This window comes from Oryzias melastigma, linkage group LG21 (genome assembly GCF_002922805.2).
Source record: "Oryzias melastigma strain HK-1 linkage group LG21, ASM292280v2, whole genome shotgun sequence".
Lineage (NCBI taxonomy): Eukaryota > Metazoa > Chordata > Actinopteri > Beloniformes > Adrianichthyidae > Oryzias > Oryzias melastigma.
The window spans coordinates 4,842,327-4,869,134 of NC_050532.1; the positions used below are offsets into that span (position 1 = coordinate 4,842,327).

General features: G+C 40.3%; 1 protein-coding gene across 16 annotated transcripts in view; it reads left to right on the forward strand.

Annotated features, from left to right (window-relative positions):
- Nucleotides 1-26,808, forward strand: part of mycbp2 (MYC binding protein 2) — a 74,932-nt gene that overhangs the window by 33,365 nt on the left and 14,759 nt on the right. For 5 of the 16 annotated variants that reach the window (XM_024286584.2, XM_024286586.2, XM_024286589.2 and 2 more), the window contains 26 exons: nucleotides 1,320-1,526; nucleotides 1,605-1,742; nucleotides 1,815-1,993; nucleotides 2,070-2,212; nucleotides 2,289-2,389; nucleotides 2,471-2,689; nucleotides 3,130-3,352; nucleotides 4,626-4,744; nucleotides 4,827-4,914; nucleotides 4,985-5,034; nucleotides 5,125-5,297; nucleotides 5,459-5,603; nucleotides 5,673-5,879; nucleotides 6,128-6,183; nucleotides 6,257-6,372; nucleotides 7,499-7,596; nucleotides 8,359-8,475; nucleotides 9,702-9,842; nucleotides 10,960-11,037; nucleotides 13,304-13,528; nucleotides 14,342-14,474; nucleotides 14,556-14,681; nucleotides 18,828-19,013; nucleotides 21,433-21,540; nucleotides 24,229-25,869; nucleotides 25,956-26,125. In XM_024286584.2, the coding sequence (XP_024142352.1) occupies nucleotides 1,320-1,526; nucleotides 1,605-1,742; nucleotides 1,815-1,993; nucleotides 2,070-2,212; nucleotides 2,289-2,389; nucleotides 2,471-2,689; nucleotides 3,130-3,352; nucleotides 4,626-4,744; nucleotides 4,827-4,914; nucleotides 4,985-5,034; nucleotides 5,125-5,297; nucleotides 5,459-5,603; nucleotides 5,673-5,879; nucleotides 6,128-6,183; nucleotides 6,257-6,372; nucleotides 7,499-7,596; nucleotides 8,359-8,475; nucleotides 9,702-9,842; nucleotides 10,960-11,037; nucleotides 13,304-13,528; nucleotides 14,342-14,474; nucleotides 14,556-14,681; nucleotides 18,828-19,013; nucleotides 21,433-21,540; nucleotides 24,229-25,869; nucleotides 25,956-26,125 (5,187 nt within the window). The remainder of the gene's footprint in view (nucleotides 1-1,319; nucleotides 1,527-1,604; nucleotides 1,743-1,814; nucleotides 1,994-2,069; nucleotides 2,213-2,288; nucleotides 2,390-2,470; nucleotides 2,690-3,129; nucleotides 3,353-4,625; nucleotides 4,745-4,826; nucleotides 4,915-4,984; nucleotides 5,035-5,124; nucleotides 5,298-5,458; nucleotides 5,604-5,672; nucleotides 5,880-6,127; nucleotides 6,184-6,256; nucleotides 6,373-7,498; nucleotides 7,597-8,358; nucleotides 8,476-9,701; nucleotides 9,843-10,959; nucleotides 11,038-13,303; nucleotides 13,529-14,341; nucleotides 14,475-14,555; nucleotides 14,682-18,827; nucleotides 19,014-21,432; nucleotides 21,541-24,228; nucleotides 25,870-25,955; nucleotides 26,126-26,808) is intronic. The other 11 variants (XM_024286590.2, XM_024286592.2, XM_024286591.2 and 8 more) reach the window with 10 other exon arrangements.

Here is a 26,808-nt window from a genome sequence, read left to right on the forward strand (position 1 = left end):
ATATTTTTCGGAGTACAAGTCGCAGTATTTCGCACAGTTGGGGGTGGCTGGGGGTGCGACTTAGACCCAGGTGTAACCTATATGTGAAAGATAATAAACAACTAGAGGGTTAGGGCTGTGGATCGTTGATGAGGTGGCGATTTGATTTGATACATGAATCAAGGTCAACAATTCACGAGGCAAGCCATGTTTTGGATCATTTAATTACAAAACCGGAAAATATTCTCCACAGTTTTTCTATCATCAACATTCTGCATCACTTCACGTTTGAAGCATTATATATTGAGGTAAATCCGGTATAAAAAGTCGCTTTTTTCCTGCGACAGAATCAGCTGATTCATGTTGATTACATCCATGCTTGAGCTGTTCAGAGCTGCATATCAGCGATAGGCTGCGTTTCTCCACTTCAGAATCTGCTGGAATTACGTTAATTGCATCAACTGTTGAAGTGTTACCATAACCAAAAGAATGTGAACTCCTGTGTTAAATTCGTTTTTTGGATTTTATGTCAGTGAGCGTAACTTTAGTCTAATTTTTTTGAATGGAAAAAAAGCACTTGCTAATTTTACTTTGGAAACAGGAAGCTTCACGGACACAAAGATGTGTTTACTTCCGGTGACAGTAGCACTGAACATTTGCTCTGCTATAGTTTATAAACTTAAAATCCAACATTATTCAAATACATTTTACCAAATATTATTTTACTACACTCTACTATATCGATAAAGATTGTAAATCAGCAATCTTGGACAATGCTAATATTCATACTCAAATTTTCAGGAGCAGATTGCGAATATCCGAGCACTCGGATACTCAATAGAGGGCACTGTAGGTGCATCAGCATTTACTTATTTACTACTTACTACAATGCAGTGTTATGTCGGAAATGGTGGAATAGTTCCAAAGCGATACAGAGGATGAAGAATTCAATAGATTTAATGATTTAAAGTGATATTAAGAGTTTAGTTGCTAGCATGTTCTTTACGCTATGGTTATCTGAACAATTGTTCATATGTTGTGCAAACATACTAGATTCCTCCTTTGTTTCATGAAGTTAAATGCGCTTACATTAGTGAAGTGTGCTCATATAATTCGTTTTCTTTTACATTATTAAAATGGACGCTTCAAGATAAAACGTTCCTTTTTGTTCTCTCATTGTGTTAAATGCTTTTTTCCCAAAAGTGCGACTTATACTTTAATACTACATGTATATACATTTTTATTCTTATTATGCATTTTTTGCCTGCTGTAACTTATAATCTGAAAAATTAAGTACCTATATGCTCTGCTATGGTTCTCATAACGTCCCTCTTCATTAGATCGATGGACTGAACTCGCTGCACTCTGTGAAAGCATCACCCAACCGCTTCACCAAAACTAGCCAGGGCCGCAGCTGGAACACGGGCAACGGCTCCCCAGATGCCATCTGTCTGACAGTGGACAAGCCAGGGGTTGTCCTGGTGGGGGTCTGCGTCTACGGGGGCGGGGGCATCCACGAGTACGAACTGGAGGTGCTGGCTGATGATGTAAGTGGTGCTGATCATAATTTTTTCTTGTCTGGTTTGTGGCTCGCCATTGTTCATCATTTTTCTCTCGTTCTTCAGGCGCAGACGGAACATCCGGGTGATTCTGCGCATTCTCACAGGTGGACATCCCTGGAGCTGGTGAAGAGCACCTACAGCACCGACGACTCCCCCAGTGACATTGCGGAGATCCGCCTGGACAAAGCCGTGCCGCTCAAAGTAAGTGGGCTGTGAACGCCTCCACCAGCCCGGTGAAGGTCGCGATGTCTGAGTGAATGCTGCCTGTTGCAGGAGGGGGTCAAGTATGCCGTCCGGCTGCGTAACTACGGGAGCAGGACGGCGAACGGAGATGGAGGTATGACCACGGTGCAGTGCTCTGATGGGGTGTCCTTCACCTTCAGCACCTGCAGCTTAAGTAGCAACGGAACCAACCAGACCCGAGGTCAGATTCCTCAGATCCTCTACTACAGGTAAACATTTTCTTATACCTTTGAATTTCTTGGTTATCTTTATTTAATTTGACCAGAGTTTATCCTTCTGCCGAAGGAGTGAGTATGACGGAGATCTGCAGTCCCAGCTGCTGAGCAAAGCCAATGAGGAGGATAAAAACTGTAGCAGGGCTCTCTCTGTGGTCAGCGCTGTAGTCAGAGCTGCTAAAGACCTCCTTCACAGAGCGTTTGCAGTTGATGGTAAGAACATCAAGCATTTTCAAGTCCAATCATTTCTCAGACATCCAAAGTAATATTTTGGTCCTTTCTTTCTAAGCGGATGATATTCCTGAGCTGTTGAGCTCCTCCAGTCTGTTTTCTATGCTCTTACCCCTGATTTTGGCCTACATTGGCCCAGTTGCGGCATCTGTGCCAAAGGTAGGGTTAAACGGGAAGTTTTTGTCTCATACAAAAAACGACCCCTTGTGTGATGACGCTTCTCCTGCTCTCTTCTGCCAGGCTGCTGTCGAGGTTTTTGGACTTGTTCAAGAACTGCTCCCCGCAGTCTCTGCTCTCAACCAAAAGTATGCCCCGCCCACCTTCAACCCCAATCAGTCAACGGACAGCACCACCGGAAACCAGCCTGAGCAGGGCCTGTCTGCCTGCACCACCTCCAACCACTACTCTGTCATCGAGAGCGACCATCCCTACAAACAAGCCAGTGTCACTCAATACAGGGTAACGTGCTCTTTGCCATGTTGACTAGCATTGACTGTATATGAGAACTGGATCGAGTGAGTATGACATCATAGAAAATGCCTTCAACAAAATGAAGCGAAATTTGTCTTGATACGGACTGCTCCATGTTGGAACCAAACAACATCAGTAAGCAGTGATTGGTCTAAAGTCAGTCTGAGTCAACTGAGGCATCTGATTGGTTAGTTTATCATCATGCAAAAAATAAGAAATAGCAAGAACATTTTATAAAAAGGTATCTGAGCAAGAGTGTTTTTTTCTGACAAATGGAAGTTTTCAAAAGAATTTTATGGGATTTTAGCTTCTTGGAACCTGTTTGGAACTCCAGGAGAGAGGAGTCACTCAGTCCCATTCTCATGTACAGTCAACAGGTAGAATTAACTTGGTTAAGGTATCTTATGGCTGTTTTTTTCTCTCCACAGGTATCATTCCCAGACTGTGTTCGGTGGACCACCATCGAGTTTGACCCCCAGTGCGGTACTGCTCAGCCAGAGGATGCCCTCCGTCTGCTCATCCCCAGCCGCACGCTCCACCTGTCCAACCTGGGAGGAAAACCTTTAATCCATGACACCATCAACACCTGGACAGAACTCAAAAAGTTCTCCGGTTCCACAGGCTGGCCCACCACTGTTCTCGTGCTTCCAGGTAAGAAATGCAGTTGACAGGTAGTTTTTCTACCTAAGTTTTAAAGTGTATTAGTTAATCTAAAGTAAAACTAGTTGCCACTTTTTTATCTTACTTACTAAGCATTTTAATATAAAACAAGAGGGACATGTCTTCATCTCTTGTAGTAACTTTAATCGGCATTTTCCTGAAGTCACCAAGTTTTTTTTGACATGACAAAAACATTTCCATGAAAAGCTAAAAAAAAAACACAACTAGAAATAGAGGAAATAGTTCTGTTTTAGGTCAGGTCCTCTACTTGTTTGCACTCTAAATGCAGCAGGTCTTTATAGTACAGCTTTAAATATGTGAAGCATAAAAGTTATTTCAGACAACGCACCTACATTTAATTCAACCTCATGCTCCAAGTCAGTGGTCGCCAACACCTGGGCCACAAACTGGTACTGGAGAGTTGGTACCCGGGCACAAAAAAATCCCATAATCTACATTTTATCCATTTTATTTATTATCTGAACCCAATTAAGTTTTATTTTGAAAAACTACTGGAAAACACCACATTTGATTCATTCTTGATGCATGCATGGCAAGTCAAACATATTTGGAAAGTTTCTTTTCGCAGAAAAGATCCAGTGAAGAAACAATGGAAGAGCATTTGACTTCAAAATAAAAGAAAGCTTCTTTTAACAGACAAAAACTAGGATTTTTTTACTGTAAAAATGTATTTATTGCGACATTTGTTCTCACACACCATAATAATAATTCAACTAGCTCTCTGATGTTACGAGGATGTTGCTAATAAAGTTACTCAAATGGTGGATTCATGTCTATTATTTTATTTAAAAAAATAACAGTTTTAGTGACTGTTCTGTTTTTATTTATTTATTCATTTATCCGTCACACCTTAAAAGTCAGACGCGGCTGAAGTTTTTATTTATTTATTTTTTTTTGCATCCACTTTGACATTAATGGGTTAAGGGAAGAATCTATATTGCATTTTATTGGTTGCTACATGAAAAAAAGTTTAAACCAGCTGCTGATATTTTCCTGAAGATGAAGATAAACTTTCCCCAGAAAATTTAATAAGCTTAAAAAAAATTAGACATCCACTTCAGCCTGGTTGGTCAGTGAAAACATTGTCTGACATTAAAAAGGTTTGGGACCACTGATGTTTGTTTTTAATAGCAGGAACAATGTATGGCTCTCCACTCCTAGCAGTTGACACATTTTCAGAGACTGAATTCTGCCAGTTGTCTCTTTTACACCCCTTAATGTGCTTTCATTCTTCTCTGCTCAGGAAATGAAGTCCTGTTCTCACTGGAAACGGCCTCTGATTACGTGAAAGACGAGAAAGCGTCCTTCTATGGGTTCAAATGTGTGGCTGTGGGTTATGAATTCAATCCCGGCGTCGATGAGGTAAATAAACGGACTCGTCTGAAGATGTTTCTTCTGCAGCTTTTGGCCACACAAGTCATGCCTTTCGTTGCTGTATTTTTAGGGCATCATCCAGCTGGAGAAAGAACTGGCTTACCTGGGAAGTGTTTGTGCTGCTGCTCTAATGAAGAAAGACCTGGCCCTCCCTATAGGTAAAACAAAACTGGTTGTTATTTAGGAAGAATTCTGAGACATTCATTTAATCTTTTTTTTTATTTCTAGGCAATGAACTGGAGGAAGATCTTGAGATTCTTGAGGAGGCCTCACTTCAGGTTTATTTTGATCACGAGAGATTAACTGGTTATCTTAAAAAGACTAAATCTTCATTTTTTTCATTTTTTTTTTTTCATCTTTTTGTCCAGGTTTGCAAAGCACACTCAGGGATCCTGGGGAAGGGCCTGGCCTTGTCTCACTCTCCTACCATCATGGAGGCTCTAGAGGGGAACCTGCCCCTGCACCTGCAAACCAACGAGCACTCTTTCCTCGAGGACTTCATCACGTGTGTGCAGAACTCAAGTGGAGGGCGTCTGGCCAGGTTTGTCTTCTGTAGGAGTAAACACAAATGTTTGCAGTGTTGCATCATGGGATTCACCTCTAAATCCTAAATCAGCTGATTACGTTGATTGTGTAAGGACTCCAACAACCACAACACCAGAGATATGTGATGACGTCTTTTAAATATCTTCCTTTGGTCAGATGGTTGCAGCCGGACTCTTACGCGGATCCTCAGAAAACATCCTTGATCCTGAACAAGGACGACATTCGCTGCGGCTGGCCAACCACTGTGGTCGTTCAGACCAAAGACCAGTATGGCGACGTGGTGCACGTTCCGAACATGAAGGTAGTCGCTTCGTGTTTTTTTTTTTTTTCTTTGTATTTTCCTTGTTCTTAACCTTCGTCCCGCGTTCAGGTGGAGGTGAAAGCCGTCCCGGTGTCCCAGAAGAAATCCATGCAGCCGGATAACGTGAAGAAACTGCAGCGCCTTCCTGGAAGCTCCTCGCCTTCTTCAAGCGGCCCGGACCTGACCTTTGGGGGTTTACCGGTGCCGAAGTTGGAGGCGACGTACGAGCCCATGATTGTGAAAGAGGCACGGTACATCGCCATCACAATGATGAAGGTGAGCATTGTGAAGCTGCTGCTTCTCTCTCTTCAACATTAGAAAACGTTCCAGCTGTTGATTAGATCTATTGGTGTGTAAATACCAAGAAGTACCTGGAATTTCTATCAAATTCTTCAATTTTTTTTTCATTCTAATGACTTTTATTTTAAGTATATTTGATGATTTGCATATTAAATGCTTAATTAGAATAGATCTATCATTTAAAATCTCTCCAGATTAGTTTTAATACTTTTTGTCCTCTTCAGGCATACGAAAACTATTCCTTCGAGGAGCTGCGCTTTGCCTCCCCAACACCAAAGAGGTAATTGAGACCTTACAGACGCACAACAAACCTCAAATGACAGCGGTTAAACTATCGATCTGTCCCCCTAAAGACCCAGTGAGAACATGCTGATCCGTGCCAACACCGACGGAACCTACAGCGCCAACTGGACTCCAGGAGCTGTGGGCCTCTATACAATCCACGTCACCATCGATGGCATTGAAATAGGTACGCCTCCTCACTCTACGTTAAGTCTTGTTGACCCGTTTGGGTGCTGTGGGATTCTCCGGGCCTGTAGAAGGTCATAGACAGGGCGGCAGCATCTTAGGGCTGGTTTATGCTTCCAAGAGATTTGTAATCGCTCACGTCGCTCACAGAGTAGACAACTAGATAGAAAACAGAGCAAGTTACTGGAAAGATTTGTTTTATATCTCATATCTTGCACTAGAGAATGTAATTCGCCACTTTTTTAAATATTTATTATCTCGCCTTTGTATTCCCTGCTTCTGTTTAGTGGACGAACACACCACTTCCTCCTCTACCTCATTGTTGACCTGCACATTCACAGATTCACCAAGTGTGTGATCAGGATGTTAAAAATAAACACTGGAGATGATTGCGTCACTTGAAAAGTATAAACGCCACTCAAAAGTTCATCACAATTATAGCGGACACTTGCAACATTAGTAAGAACCAGACCACGCGATTGTGGATACGATTGATGCGATGGCTGATCACTGTGAAGTATCAGCCTTTAAGGGGAGCCCAGGCTGGTCTTGCAGTTTCCTTGCATTCAAGTGACCACTTCCAATGAAAAGACTACGTAAACAGTCATATATTTGAGTTTCAGACAAAACTCTTGTGTTCACATGTAGCTATGAAAGTTTCTATAACTGTTGTACAAAACATGCGTCCATTAAAGTTGAACCAGATAGAACGTTGACCAATCAGGGACTTAGATTTGGTAGTGACATATGGATGGTGTCCCCTTTAATTAACAGAATGTCAACTGTTTGAAATTTGATCCCGAAGGAGAGATTAATAATTGCGGATTGTGCTTGGCTGGTCTTTCATATGTCGGAATAAAGCTGTGAAAGAAAAAACCTGGAGCAAGACTTGCGAGATTTTCACCGCTTTAACATTTCACACCAAGCCTGCTCTATCTGAAGGTGGCAGACATGCGCTAATAAACAGTAGAAAAAGAGGTAGCCCCTCCCTACTTGTCCAGTGTGAACACCATGGACTAAATGTATGTTCAAGAATGCTCCTTCAACGTTCTTTAACGCACATTCTTCATGTGCCCTTTTTATTCAAACTTGTCAAAACTAAGTTTTTTTTACAAATCTTTTTAAAGATGCTGGTTTAGAAGTGGAGGTGAAAGACCCTCCCAAAGGCATGATCCCACCTGGAACTCAGATGGTCAAACCAAAGGCTGAACCTCAGCCCAGCAAGGTAAGCTTTTCTGGAATTTGATCTTTGAAGATATGGGTATGCACAAGAGATAAAACGTTACATTTGTGCAAGCTTGCAGACACAATAAACAGGTTGTTTTGTTTTGATGTTGTAAAGTTCAGTTTTATTTTAAAAGCTTAATTTCTATACATTTGCATCATGTTATTTTCTTTTTATTATTTTAAAGATAAATACAACAAACACTGTAAGATTTTCTCGACTAAACTACTTTTTAAACAACATTTTTTCCTACATAAATGAAGTATTTCCAGGTGTGTTACACTTCAGAAAAGAAGGCTGGAGGACTGAGAGTCTGGTTGTTTATGGTGTACAGATAAGTGTGTCTGACTATGGCACTGGGTTGCTGAATTTTGAGAGCCATAATTTAGAGTGTGAGTTGGCGAGAGTTGTTATTTAATTAAAGAACATGCATCAAACTGCCAGTAGGCTCATGGGTGTCAGCATTTTCTTAGACCTTTGTGACTTAGTTCTGCTGTCAGGGATGGGGAAACAAGCAACAATATGTGCGTCTCAGTATCCTCCGCTTTGAAACTTGGATCAGAGTGAAAGAAAATCCAAATTTATCCAACTTTTCCTGCTGTAAGACCAAAGTCTAAAACTGTCCTTTTGGCCTCTCGTGTTTGTGAACGCATGCACTCTCATTCTCTCAGCCTCTCCCGCTCTTTCACTTCAGTTTCAGCCTCTGACTCTGCTCTCTGCTCCAGCCGTTCACGGTCTCCATCTTCCTTTTACTTCTCTCAGGTCCGCAAATTTGTGTCCAAGGACAGCGCAGGCCTTCGTGTGCGTAGTCACCCCTCCCTGCAGAGTGAACAGATAGGCATAGTGCATGTCAATGGCACCATCACTTTCATTGACGAGGTAATTGATTAATGACCTGACAGAAAATGTAAAAGCTGGAAGACTTATTCCTACTTTCACTGTGTTTCTCTATTTCCTCTTCTTTGCATTGTTTATGCAGGATTATAAATATGAGTGTGAATGTTTTTCCCCAGCTAAACATAGATATTGTAATTTTTATATCTTTAATGATTATCTTCTCTTTAAAGATCAGTGCTTTGTGACTTTGATATATCTTGTTTGCAAATCTTTTAAAATCAATGAGGCTGCACGAAAGTTTTAGCCAATGTTTATGCAGTTATTAAAAAAGAAATGGGTTCAATTTGAGGATTTGGGTATTTTAGTAAATGTTTCAGATTTTCTCCATAGAAGAATCTTATTTCAAGAATAATAACTAACTTTTCAAATGTGTTTGTTTACTATGGGAGCTATTTTAGTTTGATTGGGGGAGTAAAAAGCTGTTTTTCAGCATATTTTATAATTATCTCGTGTTCAATTGCTTATTGAAACTAAAAGGAACAGACCGAATCGGGATATGAGAACTTAAAGACTCACTCTGATAAAAATTCTGTTTTTTGGCATTTTTATGATGATAGAGGACATATATTTAAAAAAAAAAAAAAATTAATTTATAGCAGTTTCTTTATTCAAATTGTTGTGAATTAGCATGAAATGAATAAATGCTGTTTGACAGAAAATAAAAATACATATTTGTGACGCAGAAAATACGATGGCCGGGCCATAGCTCTCAGCAACGGGGATGGGAAGGAGGGCGGGGTTATTTCACACCAATTGTTTCCACCCACAACTCGAGGCAAATTTCTAACAAACTTTGTCTAAAAAGTTTTTTGATTTTGTCTAAAAATTGTTTAATTAGAAGACCACTGGGTACACTTTCACAATAGATCCAAAGATGATGGGAGTGGGACTTTGAGGAAAATAAATCCTTTCCTAACTGATTTTAGAATGGATCAGAAGATCTTTTTTGTCTTGAAAGGGCTCGTCTTGCACTAGAAAAACAAACTGATTTCGTACCAAATGCATAGATTTGGATTCGATAAACATTCCACGATCATTAAAAATGTAATTTTCCTCCACATCTTGATGCAACCTGCAGTTTTCCCCCCAAAACTTTCCTGCAGCCGCAGTGGTTTTGATTCTGTGTCTGAGGTGCCCCCCTCCCTTCTGTTTCCGTAGTAACAGGACGGCGTGGGTGTGCTCTGCTCTGTTGCTTGTTTTCCCCGTAGATCCACAATGATGACGGTGTGTGGCTCAGGCTCAATGATGAGACTGTAAAGAAGTATGTTCCTAACATGAATGGGTACACAGAGGCCTGGTGCCTCTCTTATAATCAGCACCTGGGCAGGACCTTGCTGGTCCCAGCAGACGTAAGTACCAGAGGGTCTCCTGAGTCGTCAGATAAGCCATTTGAAGACATCTGTGTTTAACCATGCCAGCTTTTCGAGGAAGAACTTGTGTTTTGCTTTGCACACATGTCTTTGAAGCATGTTGAGGTGGTCTCTTGCATGATATTTCCATCTGGGCAGCCTTGAGTTTGAAAGCCTCACTGGCGGTTTGTGAAGCAGCTGAACCTGCGCACCAATTCTGAAGACTTCATTGTTTCATCTCAGCATATGAAGTTTTCTTGTGATTAGGATGTAGATGCAAAAGGTGTGACGGACTAAAGGGGACCCCAATGTTGGGTTTGTATGAATATTTATACCGTAACGTAAAAAAAAAAACTGGAAAAGGTTTCAGCAGAATGGAGAAAGTTTCACTGATTATCGTTAAAATGTGTCATGGACAGTCGACTGATCTCAGCTGCTAAGCATGGTTAGGCCTGTATATAGCATATACAGTAGGAAATAGGCAACTGCAAGTTACTGCAACCACATGGGGGGGCTTTCTAGTGTGTCCATGTGAAGGAGAGAGGTTAGGGCTAAATCAATGACGGTGAGAATTTGCGGTGTTTTGTTGTGAATGAAAATGAAAAAGTATAGTTAAATGTGTCGTATCAAATGTATTGGGTTTGTGAGAATGGTAGCTTTGACATGAAGTCAGTCCACAAGTTGTACCATTGCTCATTTATTCCAACTCTGGATTGGAATGTTTGGGAGGAGGCTTCCATATAAGGTCTCTGTCTGAACAGCATGACACACTGCATCATCCACGTGGGGGAGTTTTTTTTTGGAAGATTCTTTTGTTTTATTGAGTCTATTTGGGCATTCGTAACTGTTGTTAAATTGTGAAAAGAATTTCCTTCAGTTAATTAAAAAAACAAACTGGTCAAATATTTCAAGAGTATGACCGTTTTCATTAATGTTCAAAGGGTATTTTTTATCTCTGCACGAATGTTTTGTTTTGTTCTCAAACCATCTCCCCTCTTGGAAAATCCAAACCTTTTTGTCCTTCCAAAAAAATGAGTTCACTTTCCCCCCTTTGCTGCTTTGTCGTCACCTCTGAGTGGTCTGCCATTTCTTGACTGTCTCACAATTTGTTGGTCAGAATGTCTTTAATGCCAGCCAAGGAGTCAGGGATATCGGCTTTTTGTCTTGGACCCCATTAACTATTCTCCCACCTCAGGTGAGTCGTGGAAAGGCGGGACAAATAGTTTCACCTCCCCTTAGTTCATTTTAATCCCACTAGTCCTTTTGAGCGCCCTGTGACTTTGTTGTCTTCCCATACTGTTCTTTTCAGTTGTGCGAGGTCCAGCTGTAGTTGCATGGTTGTTTGTACATTGGTCTGTGAAGGTCTGTGTAGACTTGGGCAGAGATTTCCTTTGATGAGAGACTTTTCTGGCTTGTAAATTGCATGGGGTTTGACAGCATGAGTTCCTGATAGGACAGGCCTGTTGTTTATATTATGGTTCTTTATTTATGTGAAAGCATGCATCCTTCAAAATATCTAAGAAAAAAAACTGGTGTTCCTGAGTGAAAACATGTTTGTCGGTTGAGATTATTTGGTTTTGTATACAAAAAGTTTTAGGCATGTGTATTTACAGTCTATGTATTTACTTACATCTATACCTAACTCAATCAAGGGTGTGGCTGTAGACCAAACATTTGGGGTTCATTTACCACGTTGGACTTTTGTCTGGTACAGACATTGACTGTGTATGAGAACTGGACCGAGTGAGCGTGATGTCACCCATAAAAAAAAAAAGGCTCCAACCAAATTAAGTCAAGTTCAATTTTATCGATTTAGACGCCGCCATGTTGGAACGAGACAGCATCAGTAAGCAGTGATTGTTCTGCGGTGGTCTAAGGCTTTTTCTGAATTCCTTCCCTACTCACTATATAGTCCTCTATATAGTGCGTTCACCATTTTATAGTTCTGTCCAAGTCTACAATTCCACAATCAAAGTCTTTGCGAATAACTAGCATGCATCGATGCTCACTACATTAGCGCAAAAAGACCACAATGCATTGCAGTCAAACATTTTTTGCAAAAAAAAAAAAAGTTTAAATGTAATTTTTAAGCAAACCATCCACATTTTCATCTTCAGAACACAGTGGAGTCCTAAATATTCGTTGTGAAATGTTCATATTGATTCGGTTTTCACTTCAGGAAATTGGTGACGTCCTATCTGGGGCACTAGATAGTCCCACACTAGTATTTTAGTAGTTAAGGATTTGGGGGGGGGGAATACGGACAAAGCTGTGGAGTCATTGTTTCCAAGGCAACCACTCTCACCAATCAAGAGCTCCACTTGTTGGACCACATACTTTTATTGAGTCATCTGACTGGTCAGTTTAATAATAATACAATAATAAAAAAAATACAATGGCAAAAAAAAAAAATTAGGATTTGCAAGACCATGTTAAAAATGTATCAGTGCAAGAATGGTTATTCTTACAAATAGAAGAACATTAAAACCTGTTTATTTTTCTGAAGAGGTCTATGGACTTTTGGCTTCTTGGAGCCAATGGTAGCATTATGAAGGAAGGGTCTTTGAGTTCAGACCACAAACACCATTGAATGTATATGAAAACTGAACTTAGTGAGTGTGACGTCACCAACAAAATTGGTTTATTTCCAGTCAACACATTCTTATCCCCAAGTCATCACATACTGACGTTTGTTTAAGGCCCCTTCCATGCCAATTTTTGATGTTTTGGGGTCCCCAACCCTCGAGACGCGGTACAAGATGGGCACCAGTTCTCGGGACACGTCCAATACACGTATCCTAACCTTAATCTAGTACTGGTTCACGTCCAATACCGCGTCTGATGTTGGGTTAGAGTTCTGGTACCGGTTGTGTCGCGGTACTGGACTAGTTCTAGTTCGCGGCCCGGAGATTGGGGAGCCGTGATTTAATTGGAGCAGCCAGTGCGTCGAAAAACGACGATTGGGGATACCCAAAACGTCAAAGTGACGTGGAAGGCTCTTCAACCAAACGTCCATACGTGATGACTTGGGAGTGAGAATGTGTTGTTCCAGCTCCAACAAAATGAAGTAAATTCTGTTACCATTTTATCTCAATATTGACGTCACCATCTTGGAACCGTATAAGTAGTTATTGGTCCAAATTGATCTGAGTCATCGTTTCCTTGGCACCCACCAATCACACCACACCTTTACCACTTGAAAGCAGATTGTGAGAAATCTGTCAAACGTTTCCTCGGGAGGGTGGGAAGAGTGTCACTCGGTCCAGGTATTTTATACAGTCAATGGGTACAGACCACACTCTTAAGTGCTTTTTAACTGCTAGTGTTTATGGTGAAGCCATAGTAGTTGATTTTGTTTAATCATGATTTCATTATTACCTATTAGCTCAGTTGTGTTGACGCTTCAGAACCAGTTCCGACTGCTCTAACCTGACTGTAACTCGTGCTCTCAACTCTTGCAGGAAGTCGGGGGCCAGTCGGAGGAGAAGGTAAAGGAAGTGAGCAGCTGCCCAAGCCACGAGGCCCCCGTTCGGGCGCAGAGCAGGACAGGGCAGGGTGGCGGCCCGGGGCTTTATAAGGTAGTGAAGACTGGCCCCTCTGGTCACAACATCAGAAGCTGCCCTAACCTTAGGGGTATCCCCATTGGAATGTTAGTTCTTGGCAACAAGGTCAAGGCCATAGGCGAGGTACGCACTCACCCCAAATAATCCACTCTTTTGTTTTTTTTATATTGTTGTAGCAAAATTCATTGGATAATGTTATGTAGCAGAAATATATATTTTTAGTAATTTTGGCCTAAAATGCAATGACACTATAGGTGTTTATCAGCTGCTTTCTGGGCGTGGATGTGCGTTTTTCTCCCTTTCCTCCTTTTGAGGACTTAATAACTTCTTCTTTTCTTACTAATTTTAGTTTGTGGATGAATCTATTTTGGTTTCAGGGTGTGATTTTTTTTTTCCCCCTCTTTCCTTGGGACTTTTTTTCCTAGAAATCTAACTACAGAATGATGTAGCCTCTCTGTGCCTTGACTGTACTTTTCGTGGACTTGTAACAACTGTGTAATTCTCATTTAAAACTGCCACTAATTTGATGTGTTGGGCCGCTCGGTCTTTGGTTTTGATCTCTGGTTGGCTGCTGCGGTGTGCCATGCTGTTCAGTCGTTTCCTGAGCCTCTGGTAGAAAGTGTGGATGTGGGAGCTGCTGCCTGCAAATACTAATATTACTAGTTTTTCCACAATGAGGAACTTCATGCTTTTACTTTTCAAGACCAGTGTTTTAAAGATGTATTTTAGCTTTACTATTGTCCAGCTGTCTGTGATTTGTTAAATCAGTTTCATGTGTTCTGCTGCTGTGACTTTGGTGTAAGTTGAACTGTCTGCATTTGCACGTGGATGATGCTTTTCTTGCTTGTGCATCACTAAACTGAATAATGAGCAGGTGAATCATGAAAACGGCTGTGCATGTGTGATCATGGATAAAGAGCATTGTTTGTGCATCAGGTGGTTAACTCTGAGGGAACCTGGGTACAGCTGGATAAGAACAGTGTAGTAGAGTTCTGTGAGAGCGATGAAGGAGAGGCCTGGTCGCTGGCCAGAGATCGCGGTGGAAACCAGTACCTTCGCCATGATGACGGTAAGCCACGCCTCGTAACTTGTGAATTCTTTTGGAAAACAATAAAACAACAAAAGCTTGAATTCAAATGTGTTTTTGCAGAACAAGCATTGCTGGAGCATGGGAATCAGACCCCACCGCCCAGCCCCTTTTCAGTGCAAGCTTTTAACAGAGCAACCACTTCCAATGGAGCACAGGGCTTTGACTATGGCATCTCCAACAACAAAGGTAATTGTAATCTAGAATTTTACAGAATTCCTTCACTGTGTTACTCAGTCTCTTTAAAGCTACAGGAAACTGCCTGTCATCGAGCATCTTTTGTTTGCCTGGTTTTTGTGTTTACCGCCTTTAAATCATCTTTTTTGTGATACAGTTGTTGATACATTGGCATGAAATATGGATATTTTAACTAGAACTCTTGACAAGAAAGTGAAAAATTGCCAACCATAAAACAATATCCAAAATAATTTACAAAATTCTTAAAGACCCACTGCGATAAAAATTGTGTTTTTGACATGTCTTAGTGGCATTTTTCTGATGATAGAGGAATATATGTTAAGAAAATTAAGCTTAAAATTGCATTTCTGAGTTGTTTTTTTTATTATTAAAATTCATGCGATTATTTTTTGTGCGATTAAGTAATCACAACCTGTAATTAATCTAATTAATGTATTTTAATTGCAGATATTTTTAGCCAAATAATTAATATAACAAGCCTCATTTTGAGGTGTTTTCTTTAAATTTGTGACATTGTGTCACAGTAAAACATCAAAATACAACAAATAAAATTTGAAATAAAGTTTTTTTTATTAACAGACTTTCTCTCTACTTTTACACCACCAACAGGGATATTTTTCTATCTCAAACAATTAAGAAAACAAAAAATAACTACAGGTCCAGAGTGTTGTAACTCTTGTGCTGTCCTAGACATGTTTATATTAAAAGTGGGGTCATCTGGACCCCACAAGACGGTGCGCTGAACTTTTATTTCCCAAAGATTTTTTTTATCTTCACTGGTGTCAGTGGTAGACATAAAATCCTGTCCACCTTTGTCATTTGAGGGATCACACATCAATATATGGGTGGGGTCATCTGGACCTTATAAGGTTAATTTACCAAATCCAAAAATAGTAGGGACACTTTTCAGAGCAAACACAAAATATTGACTACAAACTTCTTATTAATATTGTAATACATATATTGGCATGCTTTATTCTACAGTTTCAGTATCACAACAGTAAGTCAGTAGAAAGCACATGAGTGATTTTATAGTTTCCTTTAGCCTGGTGAATTTGAACATTTTGAAGACTGCGATGAAACGAGAATATAGGAGGGCCGAGATGAGACACGAGGACATGAAACCAGAGGAATTTAACTATTTAGGCAACTCCAGGCCTCGAGGGCCTCAGTGTTTGCACGATTCCCAGATATCCAAACCCTACTCCTGACTGATTACCTGCTTCAGGTGTGTCGAGCCACTTAGAACATGGCAGGGTATGTTAGAAAACACGGAGGAATGCGGCACTCAAGGCCTGGAATAGCCTATCCCCGATTTAGACTTTGTTTTTTAAAAAAAAACATTTTGCTTCATCCTCTGTACAAAACCAGGAAGAAAAAGAAGAACTTTCACTCTAAAATGATGCTTTGTTTATTTTCTCGTAACGATCACTTTCCTCGTAGAAGAAAGAGCCAAAACAGAGCGCAGTCAGTGTATGTCATGAGTGCGTGCACCGGAGCTGTTACCATGACAATGCGACACACTACGTTTTAAATAGTCAGCGTTTTGTTAAAAGCTATGTAAACTTAAGAATATAACAGGATTAAGTTCTTGTTATTAATTTCCTTTTTTTTTTTTTTTTTTTTTTATAAATGACCATGGTGTGAGCAGGTTAATTCTCTTCTAGGTGTGCATTATCAGACATTAATGGACTTCACAGAAGCAAGAGATTAACACAATAAAAATAAAAAATAAAAATAATGCGCTTAAATATCTGTAATAAAGTAATCAGACGCAATTAACATCTGATAGCCCCAATTAAAATCATTACGAATCAGGAGCTGATAAAAAATACAGTTTGAAAAAGAGCGTATTTGTTACTGGGCGGGCTTCAAGTTCCATTTTCTGCTCTGCAGAAGGGGAAAGGGGGGGGGTTGCTCCGCACCAATGGGATATCAGTGGAAGGTTACTTCCGCACCAACAGTCCCGCCCACAACTCAGAGGCAAATTTCTAATGAATACTGCTGCTCCGTAGAAACTATGTCCTTGAAAACGATACGTTTTTTGATTTTGGCTAAAAACAGCATAATCATAAATAAATGGCACAAAAGATTATCGGAGTGGGTGTTTAAGCCAGATCCACTGGCTCTGATTTATTAACTTTGACCAATTCATCAGTCGTGACAGGATCCCCATGCTGTCCTGTTTTGGGCCACATATCACAAACTGTATCATGGTGTGAGGCAGCCTGTGATTCGCGGCTCCACTGCTGTTGCTGTTCCATGTCCGTCGTGCTTGCATTGTCAGGCGCTCATGTGCATGCCTGTGTCATTTGGACTTCTGTGGGCTCTGCAGCTCAATTAAATCTCTGGCTCTAGGTACCTCTCCTATCCTTGACACTTTGTTGCTGTGATTCAGTTGTCAACCAAACATTTGATCTAGCATAAACTCCAGCTGAGGACCGAGGATGTTACCTCACTAAGCTTCTAGATACCAAACTTTAATGATATGATCATCCTACAGTATTTTGATTTAGTGCAAGTTAGAAAACTAAATGCAAGCAAAGACACTGAGACCCGCCATCTTTACTGCTTATTAATATTCTCTGTCAGAACCCAGCAGAATTCATGTTAGATATGTCTGATTGCATTGTTTTGTTACTTAAGTCCTTAAAAAATATGTTGAACAAAAATGTAAGTCGCCTATAAGATATTCTAACTTAAAACTACTAAAACAAAAAAAATTGAAACCACACTTTAAAACTCCCTGAAAAGTTGAATAGAAGCTTCATTGTTACTTCATTGCATTGACTGTATATGAGAACTGAAAGAGTGAGTGTGATGTCGCTCACAGAAAATGGTTTACTTAGGGTTCCAATTAAATTAAGTCAAATCAGTCACCATTTTTTTGTGATATGGATACTGCCATGTTGGAGGGAGACAACGTCATGTGTTAGTCTGAGTCCACCTTTTTTAGGGTAACCACTCTGGCCAATCAGGATTGAGTTTGTTTGAAGTCCACACCCCTACCAAAGCAGGATGCTCAACATTTTGAATGTTCACCCTGAGCCCACACACTTTTATTGAGGCGTTTGATTGACAGACATGAAAAAAACATGAAAAAAATTTTAGTACTAGGATCATTAAAAATTAAAAATTCTGATGAGTAGAATGACTGAATAATACCAGTTTAGTTCTCTATAGAAGTCTATAAGATTTTAGCTTTTTTTAATACTTTATTGAGAAATATTACTCATTCAAGACAATTAATAAAACCAATAAATAAAACCATTATAACTGCAAAATAAATTAGGTAAAAAACATAAAATAAAGGATTTCAAATGTGACCGTGCTTCAACTGTTCTAACAGCTTTTTAGTTAGTGCACAAAATATCCAGAAACGGTATGTTCGTAGAATAATTTATAGTCTTTACATTCATGGATTGTTGTAAAACAGGTCAGATCTTTCCAAAATGCTTGAAGGAAAGTGCAGGATTTTAGCTTCTTGGAATCAGTGGATACTTCCTTTTTGGATGGGGTCACTCGGTCCAGGTCTCATATACAGTCGATGCTTCATTTGTGTTCGTCTCACTTAGTTTAGGTTTTGCTCCTTCATATTCTGTGACAGTAAAGACACTTTGCTTCTTGTCTAGAGTATGAAGCAGCGTCTATGTTCATGTTTCCCATAGAACACTCGGGTTCTCCAGAACAGAACCTTTTTTAAAACACTGTTTCATGCAGTGGAGCCACATTTCAGAAGAAGTGCATCTTTGCCCCTCTACATTTGTCAGCCATGCTTTTTCCTTCACCCCTCCAAAAGTCTTGTACATAAGCTAATAAAAGCTCAGCTATGGAAATACCATTCATTTTGAATGGACACGACTGGTCCAGTACAGACCACGACTCTTCCAGACCTCATCTAGACCAGGAGAGTTTTGAGCCCACTCAAGCCCTTGTGCAATATTTTTTCTGCCACATTTGGCCCTACACATGGAACATATATGCCCACAATAACCCCTCACACCCAATGTGTTGCAAGAGATGACTTCATGACTAGAAGAAACCTGAATCAAGTCACATTTTTTTGACCCCCACTGGAATCCTCGAACCATAGTGTAAGCTGGAGTGTCTCCCCTTCCTCTGTCTCCACGTTTGCAGGTGACCGGCTGAGTGCCATACTGAATTCCATTCAGTCTGCGCCTTTCCTCTCAGCAGCTCCCTCTACCTCCGTATTTGAGCAAGCTGCCCAACCTCCTTCCTCCTCCTCCTCCTCTTCCTCCCTTGTCCACAGCCCATTTGTGTTTGGACAATCCCCCTCCCAAGTGTCTCAGCCACAGCTTCTGAGTAAGTCTGTCCTGCTTCCTGACAGTACTTGCTGACACAGGTGTTGATTGTTTTCCACTTGATCTTTATGTTCTTCTCATATTTTATGACACAAACAACGATTATCACTTTATATTAGCCTTTTTTGCTTTACCCAATGTTTGTAGCCAAGCTTGCATTTCATAAAATCCTGTTTCTGAAATAAAAAGTCAGCACAGGCTGGGATTTTTATTTTTCAAAACAAGATTTTTAGGCTCAGAACAAAAACTCCTTTTATTTAAAAACAAAAAAAAGTGGTGCTATGTCTTGTTTTGCTACGTCTTTTATGCTTCATGTTGGCTTCTCTTTATTCAGATCTTCATTTTTCATCATTGAATGACGCTTTCTTTGTTCGTTTTAACCGCTATGACGCTTCAGAACAAACTGTTGGTTCCTGCCACCGTTTGTTGGACGTCTGCATTCGTTCACAAATAAGCAGAAAAGTCAAATGAAGAGTTACTGCTTCCAACAAACAAAGAATATGATGACAGCATTTGAGTTATAGGGTTTTCTTGAAGGGAATAGATCCTGATCTGTGTGTTTTTATGGCGTCTTTTCAGGATTTTCTGTGTTTTGTCACTCTGATGTGCTCCTTTCTCTTTGCCGGGTTTCTGTGTCGTTGCTGTCAATGTGTTGCAGAGTCCTGAACGTTTTTCCAAAGAATCAGTCTACTGAATTTAAACTAAATTTAGCTCTCAATATCCCATCCTTCTGTAAAGTTTAAAGGAATGATGCACGATAATATTTTTTACCTATAATTTCCTTCTTCTTGTATCTGATACAAATATTCAACTGATTTTTTTTAATACCTGAGAAGAATATAATATTAGTACAAATCAAATCTCTTTAGCTTGTGGGTTTCTCTTGTTTATTTTTTTTAAACGCTTCACCATTAAATACCAGACCATCGTGGCATGTTGACACTGGTGGCAGCTTCGTATTCTTTCCACACGTTGTAGTACTTCTCGTGGTACTTTTGTTGAACATATTCAACAGAAAGTAAGTGAAACAATTGTCTCCAACATGCTAAAGTAAGCACGCACAGGTGAATCTGCATTTCCAAAATGCAGTGTCCTAGAAATTTTCCAGAAGTCTTTGTGAAAAACCTGTGCATTGATGCTAACTAGATTGTGTTTGAACACTAAAAAATATTTTTAGATGCATCGATTACGCTCCATAAACGATTCTGAATCATAGAAAAATGTAAATGAGTTAAAGTAGAAGTAACAAGCGGAACTGAAGTTGAAGCGTTTCTCACACTGGCATTTTCGAAGAACACACAAACATGACTGATCTTCCAGATCTCGTCATCGGACCGGCCCCAACTTCACTTAAAGTGACTGTTTGGAAGCATTTTGGCTTTCATAGTGTCGAGGGTCAATTGGATAAAAGTCATGCTTTGTGTAAGTTATGTCACCGCGAAATTAAATATGTAGGGAACACAACAAATTTCGCTAAAGATAATAATAATATTAACCTTGATAGACACTATTTTGTTTGATGAAATATTTTTTATTTCAGAATTTTTAGATCCTCAATAAAAGTTAAATAAGTTAAAGTTTGTGAAATTTGCTCTCCGTTTTCTTACCCGTCCCCTGGGGGAGCGGTGAGCTGCAGACACAGCTGCGCTCGGCAACTATTTGGTGGTTTAGACAGGTAAACTGATCTAGTCTACGTAAAAATGCACTTTGGTGGAGAAAATGAAGTCATTTTGGTCTAGTGTCTGGTAGAAAAGAGAAACATTTATAAAATAACGATCTGGGATGCATTGATAATTGTTTCATAATCGAATCGTGAGGTGCCTCAAGATTCCCACCTCCTTCTATTATAAAGTTTTGTAGTAATTGGGGAGTAGTGTGGGAATTTGGACATAGCCATAAATAAGTGTGAAATCTGAGGTTTAAGTTATTGGCCCCATTTGTCAGTAAATTTGTACTTATTGGAATTATTGGGATCGTTCACTATTGGACGATAATTATGGTAACAATTATTATCGTGCATCTGTAATTTTAAGTTTTTTTTAGCTTTTTTTTTTTCCTTAATTCTTACATGAATCCTTTTTAAACTGTTGCAAGTTTGAAACTAAAAACTTTTAATTTTCTTAACAGACACTGTATATTTTTTCTTCTTTTTCATATTTCTTCCTCATTTATTTAGCCAAAGGTTTACCATCTTCAACTAAAGAGAGTTAATCAAACGTTCACGGCTCTGTGGGTTTTTGTCATTGTGTCTTTCTCCATGAGTCAGCCCGACGTATCGATCTTTCCCGTCATTTGTAACATGTTGTGATGTTTCTGTCTCATTGTCATTGCTGCTTTGAACGTCCGTCTTCTCTCGGTGTGGTTGCCTCCTTGCATTCCATGTCTGGCTTGTTTACCTGCTCCACTGTTTCCCGCTGTAGATGGTTCATCTCGCAGCCTTGCTTCTTCTCACGAGCGTGTGCACAAAAGCAGTGTGTCCTTGGCTGGGCATGGCACTGCTCTCTCATCTCTCGCTTTAAGGCAAAAGGGTGGGTAATCACAGAACGCATGCCCCGCCCCCAGACTTAACGGAGGGGGGGTAAACCTTAAAACTTCAAGTTATTTTTGGCTAAACTGGGAAAGAAGGAAAGTGTAGCAATACATGTATAGATACTACTTTATTACTAACAAAATAACACTTATTTAAAGTCCATTTTAAATATTTTGTTACCTCTTAAAAAATTTGATTTTAGTTTTATTTTTTTTTAAAGGTTTTATGTTGTGACGCATGTTCTCTGTTTTTGTCTGTTTAATGTTGAATTACTTTTAGTAAAAACTATCAAAAAAATAAACTGACACTAATTTCTGAAAGCCTAGAGTTACATTAACAAGCTTCATGTACAGTTCTGGCTCAAAAATCTACACTAAAGTAAAGTCTTATGTATCTGAAAACTAAAATTGTAAAAAAATATTAAATAAATATTAATAAAAGGACAATTCCTGGAATGAAAATGGTTAAAATCTTTAGGCATAGTAATTTTAAAAGCTGAGCATTCTTGGTCTTGGTTTCGTGGTTTTTAAAAATCTTCATTTAAATTGTATGATGCTGTCACTTTATTCTTAAAAAAGCTATTTTTACTCAAAAAAATAAGCATTTTCATTTTTATAAATTAGTGTAGCAAAACCAATATGTATTTTAATAAGTTAAAAGTAAGTATTTAGTATCTGCTTCTACAGTTACTACAGACTTCACAATATTCACGTTTTTTAATATATCTTAAAAACATCAGGATTTTTTTTATTTTACTTTCTGTCATGATTATCAGACTTATTTAAATTTAGCCAAAGTGTTTAAATTTTTAGCTTTTCTTGTTCAGATTTATCATTTATTATTAGACATAGTTTATCTCACCCAATTTAATAACTTTTTTCATCCCCTGTATAGAAGTGGTTTTTATACTTTGACAAGTTAGATTAGTTTTTCTTTTTGAGAATTTAAACCAGAATATTTTCAGAGGTTTAGCTCTAAACATTTCCTCCTGTTTCCTTTTACAGGACAAAACCTGTAAAGTTTTCAGCCTTTTTTAGTTTCCGTTCAAACACAGCTGGCTGAAAGATAATATTAAATGTGATCATACGCTCTGATCAGTTATATTCCTAGCATGGTTTTTAGCTATTTCCGTTGTTTAAGGTGATTAAATATGTTTGTATTTGTTTTTCCTGTTAAAGTGCTGCAAAAAAGTCATTAAGCCTTATTGATTTATGAATTTTCCAAAATGAATCAGTTAATCTACATTTCCAGGTATAAGTCTGATATATCATTTACACCACAAAGTCATTTCATTACTTAAGTTTGCCTAAACTGTGCAAACAATATTATGTAAACATTATCTAGAAATTTGTTTGCACATCTATTCACAAATTTTTAATAAACCTAAAATGTTCTGCTGTAGATCAATATAAAACTTTTTTTTAAAAGAAAATAAAACATTTTATATGTTCCTAATGAAGCCATAACGTTTGCCAACAAACCTTATAAACTCAAACTCCATGAGCTCATAATATGATGAGGAGGAATAGTAAACTTAGCTTTCACTAGGAATTTGAAATTATGAGATATTGTACTTACTCAGGGAAAGAAAAATTCATTGGATGATGTTATAGATGTTACAATTTGCATCAATTAGTTATTATGTAGTAGAGATTTAGATCCACTAAGCTTAATTTATTGGGAATCCATCTTTCATCAGCACCATCATGGTTCTGCAGCTTTATCATCCACATTCGTTTGTCTGCCAGCAGACAAAATGTTCACAAAAAACATCCAGTAAAACTAAGAAGTCATTGATCACTCACTGTTATTTGCTTTGCATTAAACAAACTCTTGCCTTTTGCTTTTTTTGTCTCGCTACGTTCACACTGAATGCAGTTCACTTGTTAAATTAGAATCTGTTGCCTCTCTTTTAATGTGCGTCAAATTTGCTGCTGAACTCTTATCCAATAAGGTGTTTGCAGACCTGACGATCCCTGTCAAAAGTTTTTAGCCTCATTGTTCATGGAAGCATTGACTGTGTATCTCGTTTACAATTCACAGAAGACGTGGATGATTTTGAGAGATCAGGTTTATTTATTTGGAAGAGCTCTACAAAAGCATCAGTAATCACACCTCCTTGTTTGGGTTCATGAGATCATTCAGAGATTATCCCAGTACATGACCTTCACTGTCTACTGTAGGAGCTTCATCTGAATGACGGACGCTTTCAGCGTTACTTCCGTCTCTCTGTGACCCAGTTTGATGACTTGTTGTACTGCATTAGTCTGAGGAGGAAAACATTTTAAATGAGAATAAAATTAGTCGACCTATTATTGTCTTGATACAAAGAAGAAAAATATCAAGTTTAGGAAGAGAACGATCAGATTCTCCTCCATGTTGGTTTTGGACTCCACCTGCTGATCACACCATCAACACGTCACAAAGCCGAGTCTCTGATTGGTTGATGCAACACTGAAGGTCAAACATTTGAAAATGCCAGATTGTTTTGCTCAATCCTTAAAAGATGCTGCAGGACATCTGATCGTGTCTGTCCATCGACTTAACATTGAAACTGGAATTGGGGCAAATTGCATTCAGTGTGAACACAGCTTTACGACAAGCTCCAATGTTTCCACTTTAGCTACAGAAACCCTCCACTTAGAGATGTTCCCTTTGTAACACTGTTCAAATCCATTATGTTTAGGCGAGCGAGGGAACCTGATGTCCGCCACGCGCTCCGTGTCCTCGTCCTCCAAACAACACCAGGAGAACCGCTCCCCCAAGCAGGAGAGTCGAGGGAGCCGTTCGTCTGAGCAGAGCCGGCACAAGACGAGCGAGGGGGCCCGCTCGGCCAGCGAGGCGCTCATTCTGCGCTCGGACACGGCCAAACTGAGATCCGACTCGCACAGCCGCTCCCATTCACCCAACCACAACACCCTGCAGGCTCTTAAAGCAGACGGTAGAACCTCGGGCGGAGTGCGGGCGGAGTCTCCAAACCCTGGTTCTCGCTCCTCGTCTCCCAAGCAAAAAGCCGTCTCCTCCTCAGGCAGATCGAGTCCTTCGAGTGCCTCCTCACAACTCTCCTCCTCGACCTACAACGACAAGAACTACCATCCTAAAATCAGCCCTTCTCCTAAAGCCCAACTTGATCCTCCCAGAGAGAGATCCAAGTCGGACTCGTACACCCTGGACCCAGACACACTCAGAAAAAAGAAGATCCCGCTCACAGAGCCTCTTAGGGGCAGATCCACCTCCCCCAAGCAGAAACTGTCCCCCAAAGAGCCAAATAAAGGATCTGTCGCGGTTGCTGAAAACCGGGCTCCTTCTCCCCATGTGACTCAAGAGAACCTCCACAGTGAGGTGGTGGAAGTCTGCACGTCCAGTGCCCTCCTCTCCAATGAGGACGGCAATGATGAGAACGCAGAGGTCAGCTATTCAGACGAAGGTTCATGTAAGGTGCATTTCAGTATCGGTAAGGCCCCTGTGAAGGAGGAATCTGAGAGTCGCTCCTCTCCCAAGGTCAGCCGCAAAACCTCCAGTCGTCACACTCGCCCCAAGAAGGAAAAATCTGGGCCTCTCTTTAAAACCGAAAGCACCTCAAAGGTCACAGAGCCCGCCAAGCAGGCTATGTCGCCCTCTGTGGCAGAGTGTGCCCGCGCCGTCTTCGCTGCTTTCCTGTGGCATGAAGGAATCGTCCACGATGCCATGGCCTGCTCCTCATTCCTCAAGTTCAACCCAGACCTCACCAAAGAGCACGCTCCCATCCGCAACTCCCTGGGAGGACAGGGAGCCGAGGAGAAGGAGAGCAAGCTGAAGAACCGCCACTCCTTAGAGATTTCCTCCGCACTCAACATGTTCAACATCGCTCCACACGGCCCCGACATCTCAAAGATGGGCAGCATCAACAAAAACAAAGTCCTATCCATGCTGAAGGAACCCCCGCTGCCGGAGAAGTGCGAGGATGGAAAACTGGACGCCGTTCCCTACGAGATGACCTCCCACACCTCTATGAGGACAAAGTCAATCCTGCCCTTAACGTTGCAGCATTTAGTAGCATTCTGGGAGGACATATCAATGGCCACGATCAAGGCAGCAACCCAGAACATGATATTCCCCAGCCCGGGCTCCAGCGCCATCCTGAAGAAGAAGGAGCACGAAAAGGACAGTAAGAAGATAAAAAAGGAGAAGAAGAAACGGGAGAAGGCAGAGGTGCGTCCGCGGGGTAATCTGTTTGGAGAGATGGCTCAGCTGGCCATGGGAGGTCCGGAGAAGGACACCATCTGTGAGCTGTGCGGGGAATCTCATCCTTACCCCGTCACCTACCACATGAGACAAGCTCACCCAGGTGAGGGTGGAGACGCTCCCCGCAGCCTTTTAAAGAGAAGCACTAAACATGTTTGTTGAAATACTTTTATGCCTTTTGTTTTGCAGGCTGTGGCCGCTATGCAGGAGGCCAAGGCTACAACAGTATTGGTCATTTCTGTGGCGGTTGGGCAGGAAATTGTGGGGATGGAGGCATAGGAGGCAGCACCTGGTACCTGGTGTGCGATCGATGTCGGGAGAAGTACCTCAGAGAGAAGCAGAGTGCAGCTCGGGAAAAGGTAAACCTCGTTTAGAGGGGCCATACGTAAACCATATACATGTGTATGATCGTATATTACCTTTGGAACACTAAAAAACTAATTATTGTTGAAATATGAGTTAATTTTGTTAACAATTTTTGTACTCTGAAGTAAAACAACTCAATCTCTGAGGCTCCACCTTCCACTCCTTGAAGGTGCCACCCATTTCATGACGTCATCCTAGAGCCATCCTTGTCTGTTCGTCACCCACAAAAACAAAAAATAAAAAAATAAAAAAACATTTTTATTGAGCCTGACCGTTTATCCCAAAAATTTGGCACACACAGAACAGAGATGACTAATGGGTTCATTTTGAGGTGAAATTGGGTCAAAAAATGTAAACAACCACAGATGAATTTATTGAAATGATGAGAACATTGTTCTGATTTGCACTGGGTGTGAATGTTTCTTTTCTCTTTGAAGCATCACTAGTCTCCATATCAAAAATCCTTTCTGCATTCACTCAATGATCCGTGTTCTTCTCCAAATTTGTCACTTCCTCCTCCAGGAAATAGTCTGCTCCCTTCCTCCTCCAGGACATAGTCTGTTCCCTTTCTCTACCAGGAAATAGTCTTTTACCTTTCTCCGGCAGTCTTCCCAGTATCCCTCGTCTGTTTGCGCCATTCTCTGATACGTTCCCTAGCCTTAACCCTTACCAGCCC